The sequence below is a fragment of the Bombus terrestris genome, chromosome 14, assembly GCF_910591885.1.
Source record: "Bombus terrestris chromosome 14, iyBomTerr1.2, whole genome shotgun sequence".
NCBI lineage: Eukaryota > Metazoa > Arthropoda > Insecta > Hymenoptera > Apidae > Bombus > Bombus terrestris.
In genome coordinates this window covers 7,108,321-7,119,759 of record NC_063282.1, presented here as the reverse complement: position 1 = coordinate 7,119,759, position 11,439 = coordinate 7,108,321, and the positions used below count along the sequence as shown (strand labels likewise).

General features: G+C 28.6%; 1 protein-coding gene and 1 long non-coding RNA gene across 3 annotated transcripts; both read left to right on the top strand.

The window, feature by feature from the left end:
- Positions 1-235: 235 nt before the first annotated feature.
- Positions 236-11,245, top strand: LOC100646803. Of its 2 annotated transcripts, none has more exons than XM_003400735.4 (2): positions 236-868; positions 9,000-11,245. In XM_003400735.4, exons 1-2 carry the CDS (start codon positions 801-803, stop codon positions 9,337-9,339), a joined length of 408 nt encoding a protein of 135 aa, XP_003400783.1. In that variant the 5' UTR covers positions 236-800; the 3' UTR covers positions 9,340-11,245. The 2 variants fall into 2 exon arrangements, with proteins under 2 accessions (XP_003400783.1, XP_048267773.1); XM_048411816.1 differs by lacking the exon at positions 236-868 and adding an exon at positions 7,558-7,941.
- Positions 4,289-7,346, top strand: LOC125386275. The gene is made up of 2 exons (XR_007226274.1): positions 4,289-6,698; positions 6,962-7,346. It is a non-coding gene; the product is annotated as an uncharacterized LOC125386275 (long non-coding RNA).
- Positions 11,246-11,439: the final 194 nt, after the last annotated feature.

The following is an 11,439-nucleotide window of genomic DNA, read 5'->3' as shown; positions in this document are numbered from 1 at the left end:
TCAGTATATTTTCTATATTTGGATTTCTATTTTCACTTTACAAGATTTCATTCTCCTTCTTTATATTATCATTTAGCTTTTTTTTCAAAGTTTTGTTTCGCAAGGTAAAAGCGAATACTATTGGTTAATATCTAAATTGTTTCTTGCATGATACTAAATAGCCCATTAAGTTTCTACTCTTTTAAACTGATATGATAGTCCTTCTATAAGACTACAGGATAGAACATTTGCCATTGAGCATTAAGCCATTAGTCGGTTTCGAGCCATCGAAGTGATAGGTGGGGTTGGGTTCGCTTCGTGCATTGTCATTGTGCATTAATATTTAAGGATACAACAGTGAAATAACTTTGAGTTATTGCTTTCATAACGATAAGATTCTTTTATCTTTTTTTTTTTTAGTTTTAAAATATATCTTCCCCATTTTTAGAACGATCTATGTTATATAATTAAATGCAATTACGATAATTAAATACAATTTACAAATTAGCATCTTTGTACGTGACTTGATGTTTGAAACAAGATACATTACGATGAAACATAACTGAAGTGAAAAAAAAATATATGAAAATGTTGTGACAATTGAAAAATTGTAAGACGGGAAAGTGATAATGAATGCATGCGAAAGCCTTGAATATCGAACACGTAATCAGAACCGAATATCTATGCATGATTCAATAAGCCAAAGCAAAGAGATGATTTCATGAGACGAATGCAATGAGGAATCATTGAGGCGTCAACGACAACTGACTTACAAGATCAACACCGACTTCCTTTTTCTGTCATGCGACAACTAGGGTACGATGAGAAACGGGACGATAACAACGCGTGCTGATGTTTACGCGGAAGAAATTCCTTGCACATCTGACAGGTAAACATTTTATTGTTACAAAATAGTGATTAAGGGAATAATATGTCAGTTTTTGATTTTGCCTTGTGGTATTGTAACTTTATCATGTCATTAACATTCGTATCACCTTCGTTGCAATAGTAGCGTGGACAGCCGTTCATGTTACTGCTGTGTCTCTGTATATCCACACGTTGTATATTAGAATATTTACGTAATTACGTTTATCTTATACAATAATTTTGAGTATTTTAAATAATTTTAAATATTTTGAATTTTTATCAAAAGATATTGTTTATAAATATTTATTTATAACTTTTTATTGTTTATACTACTGTTGGATTCAGAGATATGAAGTCTGACAGATATTTCTTAATTTTTGGATTAATTCTTGGAATAATTTTTGGATTCTGCTTGATTAGTTATAAGAAATAAATCTAAGAATTCTTTCTGACATTTGTATATAAAACTAAGATCAAAGCTAATATATATATGTAATTGTACATATTAATCTATATTAGATATTAACGTATGACTCATATTTTGAAAATATTAATGCAATATGATCAATAGACTGCGGATGTGCTTGGGCTTACGAAAAATTTAAACTTGCAAAATGCACAGAATGCATATGAAATAAAAGGATGTTCAATATAATGTTCAATATTAATGTTCAATGTCTAATATAATGTTCCAAATTTAAATTATTCAAGGTATGGCACCGGTATAATATTTTAGAGAATTTGCATAAACATTCAGTGTCTAGTGGATTTTTAATCAAATTCGATTGATCGGCGGTCATGCAACATAGGAAAATGAGGAATTTTAATGTTCATGTGTATATTTAGAATGATTCGCATATCTGCTTTAGTGTAATCATAATTTATTAATGTCATATAGCTGTAGTAATTAATATGAATAATAACTATGAAAATGTTTGTATGGAATGTTTGTATTTGACCTTCTGTCCATTTCATCAAATCTTAATTTTTCGTGTCAAACTCTTTGTGGTGTCCAGTAACTTCCACGAAGGTAAAGAAGTAATTTAATCTGTCATCTTTGAAGGTAAGCGGAATAAGCATGTAGAGCAATCTATGCACCAGTAATACGTGTTAAAACTACTTTCAAATATAAACATTCGTTTTCGTCTCTATAATTTCTATTTTTTATGAAAACAAAGAAAAACTAAATTTTGTGCATATATAGATATATGTATATAGGATTGAAACACTGTAGAATAATCTACTAATAGAGATAATAATAAAGAAAAAAAAGGATTAAAACTAATATATTTAATCATAAGCATTTTATGTTCATCTTTCAATGTATATTAAAAAAGTGTAATTTCTGAAAAAATTGATTGAAAATTTCTTAATCATATGATATATTTAATAATTATACTATTTATTCGTATATACTCATGTTGTACAAGATCGAAATTTTATCTAAGTTTTATCTAATAATATGTCTAGTAAATTTTTTCGAAAGCTATTGACATGAAAGGTTTAATTTTTTCTTCTGTGCCCATCTTGCTTTAAAACCGGTTTTATGTTGCCTTGCTTATATGTACATTAAAAGATGGAATAAGTCAAACTGAAGAGAATATGCTTCGGTGAAATCTCAATATGTACCGATTTAAAAAGATTAATGATATTTTATGCAGAACAATACAATTGCAAACAAGTATGATGAAATTGATATATCATTATCTCCACTTTTATTAAAATCCACAAATAGTATTCACACTTTAAATACTATATTTATGTATAATTAATGTGTTGTGGAAAGAAAAAAAATGATTAGGATATTCTTCACTGTGCTTATTAAATAATTATCTCCAGTACCTTTTAATATTTTTTTAATAAGTTTCATAGAGCGTTAAAAGGAACTTCATAACCACACACTGAGAGAAAAGGTTGGCCATGGTAAAAATACATCCGGTCCTTTTAATATATTAAGCAATGGGATATAGTAACAAGAAGAAGGGTGCATTGGTCTCGACCAATATGTATTCAATCGTTTGTATTTTAAATTGTATCTACATAAATCAAATATTTTCAATTATTAAATTATACTAGTATATTATCTAAAAGAAAATCTATACTGTCGTGTAATATGTAAAGAGAAATGAAAAATTTATATTTATTAAAAAAAAAAAAAAAAAAAAAAAAACAAAGAAATTATGTATATTGTGATAGATAGATAATAGATAAGTGATAGATTCAAAAGTCTATTGCATGCGCATCTCATTAGTAATATCCCGCGTTGTAAACAACCCTGTTTAATAAGACTATTATGTTTCTATTACATAATAATTAGAAGATATTCGTCTCTAGTGCTTCGATCATAATAGATTAACGTCACTAATAAATCTTTCTTAATTGTATATTAATGGAATAGATAAATGAAAATAAAACCAAATAATTTTTTTCGCAATTATGGACAAATTATAGAAGATCTATGTCACGTTCGAGAAGAAAGTTCGAGAGAATTAAAAGTTTTGCAAATTGCGTGTTTGCTATTATTGCGTGCCTTGTTAGCGATCGATATTTTTAATTCTGCTTCATTGACATTTTTTGCAAAATCACAAATTAACGATTTTTTGAAGTAATGCAATACTTTGAAGTCAACAGTTTCGTCATTTAACTCTTCTACGAAATGACATAAGTTTGAAATGACTCTCGAGAACTTTTAGATGATACTGCCAAGTTTTGATTGTGGAATCTTGAGAAGTACGTTTGTATCATATTTATTCAAGCTTTTTACTTTTGTATCAGCTATTTTTTTACGATAACTGCTTGCGTCTTTTTTTCGTTTACCACTAGCGTCATCTGAAATTAAATTGATACAAGAATTGTAGAATGAAATATCAGTAAAAAAGAGTTGCAGAATCTCAAAATTATTTTGTTAAGTCTTTAACTATAAAATATTTTATGTAAAGTCAAAATTAAATTTATATGACGCCTGTATGATTTACAGAATAAAAGAAAATGGAAATATTAGCTTTGGAGGACTACAAAAATAGTTTTTTTAACAAAAATTAGCAAGGTCGAGTAAAAAATATTGTTAAACTATATTTCTTATTAAAAACTAGCCTTCTATAATTATTTTATATCAAAATAATAATTTATTTAAATTAAACGTGACTTTACAAAATATGTACCCCACTGTGCGCCGTTCACCCGGCAAGCTTCGTCTCTACCTCACCTGCTCCCCCTTTAGTGTATACTTCGCTTGTCTCTTGCCAGTCTTTCGTGTGTCTGCGTGTTCGCCGCTCGTTGAAATCGAGATACTATGTAATTTCGGTTCCGTGTACGGTCATTTGTGAACGTAAACAGGCGTAATCGAGTCAGTTTGTTTCAATAATTATCTTACTGATCACGAAGTTATGCGTTTTAAGAATCCGTTGCCACAGCGTGGCTCCTACGAGTAAGTTCAGCAAAAGCCGATTTCCCAGATTTCGAGGTTAAGCATTCTTTTCTCACCCTCGTTCTCCCGGTCAATTTCGATTCTCTAGTTCTCGTTTCTTTCCTTGTTCGTCGTTCGATTGATTTTACTTGAAACTTCCCTATATTTAGTTAGAAAAATACATACAGAACATTTACATGTTTTTTTATATTTTCTCACTTATTAGAATAATTCATACAAAATATTTATATGTAATATCTCTACATTGTCCCAATTTATTAAAAACATTTGTACAGAATATTTATATATAATATTACGATCTCGTTATCTTATATGTTTTCTTTTGCAAAATTTAAGAACATAATACTATTCATTTCGAAAAATTTTATTCTTTTAAGGCTGATAATTTTGATTAGTTTTATTCTATAGTTTCTTAGATAATTTTAATTGAAGATTAGAGATTTTAGCATCCGTTTGTAGCTAACTATAGAGAAAACTAATCCAGTAAGTGAATTGCCCTTCATGTTAGCAATGAGATAAGTGACTTCCAATTGCAATTACGAAAATTTGAGGGATTATAACAAGTATTTAATCTACTAGAGAATATTTGAGCATAATAATAATACTAAATATAAATCGACTTAATTTGATTTAAATAATTCTTTTTTATTGATGGAGTATTACGGTAATTTTGTATGTAAACATATATTACAAAAAATAACTAGTTTCAATGTGACTATGTGATGAAACCTGTATATGAATAATTTCGTAAGACTTGTTTATTCCTTATATTCGTAATTCTAATAATAGATTTTTCGCTTATGTAATTTCTGAAAAGTGATACTAATCCCGCCTGCGGTTTTATGAAACTTTCATTCGATGAATATTCTTTTTAAGTTGTCCCCAATAAGATCCTTTTACTTTACAGATATTGTTATGTCGTATCGCGTATCAGAAGATTTCATTTGAAATACTTTATCAAACATAATATATCGATAAAGTATTTATCATTACATTTCTTATATTGCAAATCAATGTTATCCTAACTAATTTCTTACAATTGCATTTGTTTTCAATAATTCGTATATTTTATAATAATTTATTATCAGAGAACAGTCATATATTCTGTGACGATGTTCTGAAAGTTCCTCTCGAGTTTTTATACCTGAATCATTCTTCCGATCTTAGATTAGAAGGTAGGGGTGGTTTTCGTTGGAGGATACGTCCCTGTGGCCCACGTGAAAAGTACAGTCAGTCACGAAAGTCCTCCTACATTCCTTAAATTTTGAATATTATAACAAAGATTTTATCTCTAGCAATTCTTTGGATTAATTGAGTTTTATTTACAAATTAACGAAAATCATAATATCGAATAAATTCTATGTCATTTTGTATCATATGTAGATGTAAACTCTGTAAAAAAGGTACGTTTTTAATCTCTTTTAATAAATGGGATACATATACAAAATGGAATGTAGACTTTTATACCTGACTGTATATACACAATACTGTTTCGTTAAGGCTAACTGGCAAGTTATCGAGGGATGTATGTTTCTAGCAAATATCGAGTATCTCTCTTCTTCAGTGAATGACACTGACATACCGACACCTGACACATTTGTTTATTGTACTCACATACGGCAGACGTAACACCAGATATCTCAAGAAGTGGTAGGGATAGAAATGGCCACCTAACGAAGCAAAATTCTATCCACTTAACGAGACACTACTGTTATACACGCGGGATGGGAGAGCATTAGTAGTAAGATCAGACAGTTCAACGTGGATTCTCGGTCGTAGCAGGAACTCTTCGTATTACGCGGCATACAGGATATTTCTATAAAAAAATTCTTTCTTATTTGCAACAAATAATTTTCTAAATATATATTAATGAAATTTTAGTAACTTTATTAATGCAAATAGTAAATACAATTATTAAACTATGTTTGCGCTAGTGACTGGTGAATGTGTAGATGAATCTTGACATAAATGTGAAGTTTTGTGATTTTTGTGATGCTGGATTTTTTATAGAGATAAGATAGATTTCTTCTTTTATTCTATTGTCTTTAATTGTAATGGTTACATTATCATTGCACAAGCTATTAATGACATAGGGAGAAAAAGGAAAAAGGTTCACAGTTTGCTATGTACATTATTTGGTGTTCTTTTAAATATTGTAACAATTCAATTGTGTAGGATTTAAAAATAGTTGTTTTCCCTAGTTATTTTTGTCACTTACATAAATGAAGTGGTTTTAATTAAATTCTGCCTTTTCCTTATTCCTTACTCTTCAGCTTTATTGTTAGAGTTTGATGAAATAATGTATTAAAACGATTAATTAATTTATACAGTAATACAGAAATTATATTTATAATGAACTCTTTTTCCATTTAACGAACAATAGTGATTCGAATATCGAGATAACTATCGATGTTATCGAATTATCGTAAGTAGAATTAAAATGATACCGTGATTTTCTGTCGATCTTTTTATCGATTATTTCTATATGACTCAAAAAGTAATATATACATACATAATTTATGAAGTGAAGTAAGATTGTCTATTTTGAACATGCTAATAAAACCATGTTTTTGTTATTTATTTATTACGATCAGCTTTTTTTCGTGATGTAACGTCTTTTTATGCCTGCTTTTTTTCTTATGAAAATGTTCTTTGTAACTTTGAACTTTGTTCTTGTAAACCTTCAAGCGCGAATAAATGTTACATCTTGCAAATCAAGTATGTAATGTTATCGTATATGAAGGTGATTTTTTATCTTTTTGTTCAATGAAATCTTAATAGTAAATGAAAATTTATTGTCGAATAGTTCAACAATTTTGATTATAAAATTTCTAATTTCATACTTTGCATGTGAAAGCCACCGTGTTTCACATAAACGTGAATGCATAAACCGGAGCTCGGCCGTTTTATTCTAAGCAAATATATTTCAATGGACAATGCATGTAGTTAATCAATAAAAGCTGCTGTCATATAATTAGTCTTGATTAGCTACAGGAATTTATTTGCAGTAGTGTCTCCATTTTTTCGTTCTCGAAGTAACAATTACGCGGCTTTTATTCTCCTAACAATAATTTTCTTCTATTTTTTAATTTATAGTAATAATAAAAGTAAAATATAATTTATTAATATTTCTTAACTATTGTCGTTGGACCATTGAGGACTATAACAATTTAGAGTTGGATTATTTAATTTTTATAATCTATTATAAATTGCTATGGTCAACTATAATCCAATGATACTATTTTGGGATTAAATTCAAAATCTCATAAGTATTTTCGATATAGGACAATAAATTTAATATGTTTTCATACTAATTTGTTTTCTCCACTGTAATACTGCATGTTTAAACGCCAAAAGGAGGAAAATTTAAGTTTCGTCGTTTTGCTCGATTGATATGTACGAAAAATCGATAACGCAAACTGTGATCAGTGATGTGTGAACTTGGAATAAAACAGGAGGAGAGGTGTGACGCTCTATTCGCAGCGTTGATGGAAAAGGATAAACGATTCGAAAGACAAATCTCGAGGCAGCAAATTTTTACGTGAGATGGCATGATTCTAATCAGTTGAAATCTGAGATATCCACAAAATGGCCAAGCAAATATCTTTTTATTCCACTCTGACGTCTGAAGAAAAGAATAGAATGCAACCGTGTTTGAAAGCTAGGTGGTATGTGTCCTCTTCTTTACACTTTCTATGAAGTACTTAAAGAGAAGAGAGGGAGAGAGAAAAAGACAGAAACCCTTTGTAACGTAAATGAAAGAGTGCCTTTAGTGTATTCGTCCATATTAGTATCATTATTACATACTTTTGTACCGAATATTTAATTTTTTATTTTGGTTATTTCCAAAATTAAAGTTTCACTCTAATGATTGTATAATTGCGAATTGTATAGTAGTAATACGTAAAGATCTATGTAGTAGTAATTCTGTTGTCACGCAATAAATCGTAAGATACATAGTAATCGTGATGCGATTCATTTAAGAAAACAAGTATTCAGTGTACTTCGAATTAAATAATGATTTTTTAGGTGCATTGCGATAAGCACGAGTAAGACTAACTTGAGTTGAATAGTAAAGAGACCAGGGTCAACTGCGTGACGAGCCTGAATAACAGAGCACCAGTTGATCACATCAATGGGGCGATGTATAACTTGAATTTAACTTACAGAAATCTTTAATGTATACACCTTTTAAGTTTTCCTATAGAACTTTTCACGAGTATCAGTCCTAGGTCTTCATGTCTCATACGCTAAGGAAGCGTCGTTTCTCAAACTCAAATGAGCTTGATCAAAATTAAAATTTATACCATATTCTCTTACATCGTAATCATATTATTAAAATGAAAATATAAGCAAAATAATTTTATATTTTTCCATTTGAAACATTTTTTCTACATCGAAAAATGTTTGATTTTAGATAGAACTAACCCTGGAATGACACACTGAGGTCTTTTATGACCCCAGCAGGATATTCATTTTGGTTACTTGTAGATAAAAAGGTTGTTTAATTTTTTTTCAACATCTGAGCTTTATAACTGAACTATATATTTCGAAAACATTTTAGTGGGTCTTTGCAAAATTGTTTACATATTTTAAATGTACACCTCTAAATGACCAAAATATGTCTGTTGTAGACGTAAAGTCACTGTGTTATTCCTGAGTTAAAATGAAACATTTAGGTTAAAGTAGAGATTGAAAAGAATATCTAAAGAAAGTTTTGTTTCAGTGTCATCATGTCCAATGATTCACCCCCACCTCTGCAGACTTCTATACCTTTGGTAGATTACGATGTACCAGATGAAGCGCGTCCTGGTAAGATCACACCGACCACACCTACTACTCCGGTAGCGAGTAAATTATCGAATGCCGACACCGATACGGAAATGATTGAGAATGCAGTACCGATCACGCAGACCGTACTGCCCGTTCCCGAGCCACAGCCGAAAATTGAGAAGAATGGAATCGACTCGGAGGCGACAAAACCAGTCACTCAACCCGAAAACGACTCCTGCGTTGTAGATTGTATATATTTCACGCAGCAGTGTTGCGAGTGTGTAATACTTTAACAGCCAGAATTCTTCTCGCGTTGAGCAATCATTTTATATTCATTTCACGACTTAACATGGTTACGAAAAGAATGTCAATTATATGGAATTCTTTTCCCATCGAATTATTGAGCTTTGATGGAATTCCAATAATTCAGGCTGTTAATCGAATAATTAATTCCTAAATATTGTTAAATGTCTATATTGCATTTAAGAAATGTATGCTCATCTCGGATTTTCTCATATTACTGAAAAAAGAGAAAGATCTGAAATATATGTTAGGAACATATTTTGGGAATGATAAAATTTTGATATGATACTTGAAGAATCCAATATTTTTATAAAATAATTATTTATTTTGTAAAATTTATGAAGTACATGAAACGGAAAAAGTTGGAATCTTATAGTTAAGGTATATATTAGATCTGGAAAGTATGTGTATCATTTTTAATATAACAAATTGATCAAGTATCTTATAATTATAAGAATTTAATCACTAATATTTCATAGACTGTTAAATTTCATTCCAATTTATAAAATTTATATTTTTAATCAAATGTAGTCATCTAAATGTCAAAGAAAAATTATTTGGCTGTAAGTCTTAACTGAAAGCAATGAATTTAATCTTATAGAAAAATTCTGCATGATAGTTATCCATGCATTCCTATTTTTACATAGTGATATCATATTAGTTTTTAAGTGCTTCATACATTATTCCAAACAAAGGATTAAAAGGTAATAGTTTGTATAAAAAATAGATTATTAACTTATAGTATTTTCTTCTTAAAGATCATGCAATGCCACTAATTTTATATATATATATACATATGTATATATAAATAATATTGGAATATGTACAAGTTCATTACCCATACATATTGTTCCATTATAAAATTAAAGAGAATGAAGAGACATAATGTTAATTATCCTTAAAGACTGCTTAAGTGCCGTAAATTTATTTAAATATTAAAACTTCATTGTGTAGGGGATTTAATTAAAAGCACAAATTTACTTGAATAAAGTCAATATCCTACAAAATAATATTCTACATTCATAAATAGTATAAAGTCTTAAGGTATCACATAAGGAGAAAATTGTACATAAAAGTTGCAATTTATACAAATAAGAGAGAGTATGGACAAATTTGATACATTCTTATAATTACACCCGTTATACTTTGAAAATAATCGTGTAAACCAAAACAATATGATCAAATTATTTTGAACAAAAAGTAATAAAAATGATATATCTTGTAAATATATTCCAAAATGAAATTGTATAAATGAAAAGCACTACTGTGGCCTCAATTAATATCAGTTCAAAAGGCTTTACAAAACTCACATTTATACAAATTTGCTACTTGTATAAGTAATTAACAAAAAGTAAATGTAAGAAATTCAACTATTATAAAATTTCCAAATTCTACTTTTTATAATAACAAATTATATTTCATTAATATATAACATTAAGGTACATAGATATAATGAAATTATTTCATTGTAAAGATTATAGCGCAATCGTAAAATTATTTGACAAATTATATATAATTGTATTTTATATAAGAAATGTATATTCATACAGTTTACTTCTCAATGGCATTAAAATTTTTTAAACATTACAAAAAATATGAATACATATCGTCGATTGTCTTGCAAGTAGAACATATTTAAATAATAAAAAGTAACACAAAGTGCAATTTAATAATCCACAATAGTATAACATATGTAGCTGACTTAATTAGTTTTATTACTATTACTACTACTACTACCACTACTACTACTACTACTATTTATATTTTCTCTGTGAAATGAACTATGCTTGTTGTAAAGTGGAACAAACATTAAATTGTACAGCATAATCAAAAGTATGTACACTTGAAGAATGAAACCGCGAAACAAATATATATATATGTATTAGAAGGATAAAATTTATATTCATTACTACTTTTTGATAATTTTATCAAATGCTTAGTAACATTGAAGTTACCTAAATTTTTATACTGGATGGACAAGTATGCATGTTTAAAAATAATATCCTAACTTGGTTCTAAAAATTGAATCAAGTTTTTAAATGGAAAAATTGAAAACTTTATTTTTCTTAAAAAGATTTCTTCTTGAGGAT

Coding starts and splice junctions, on each gene's coding strand:
- LOC100646803 (XM_048411816.1), top strand. CDS start 7,862: ATGGCCAAGCAAATATCTTTTTATTCCACTCTGACGTCTGAAGAAAAG. Junction 7,942..8,999: donor CCGTGTTTGAAAGCTAGGTG/GTATGTGTCCTC, acceptor GTTTTGTTTCAG/TGTCATCATGTCCAATGATT.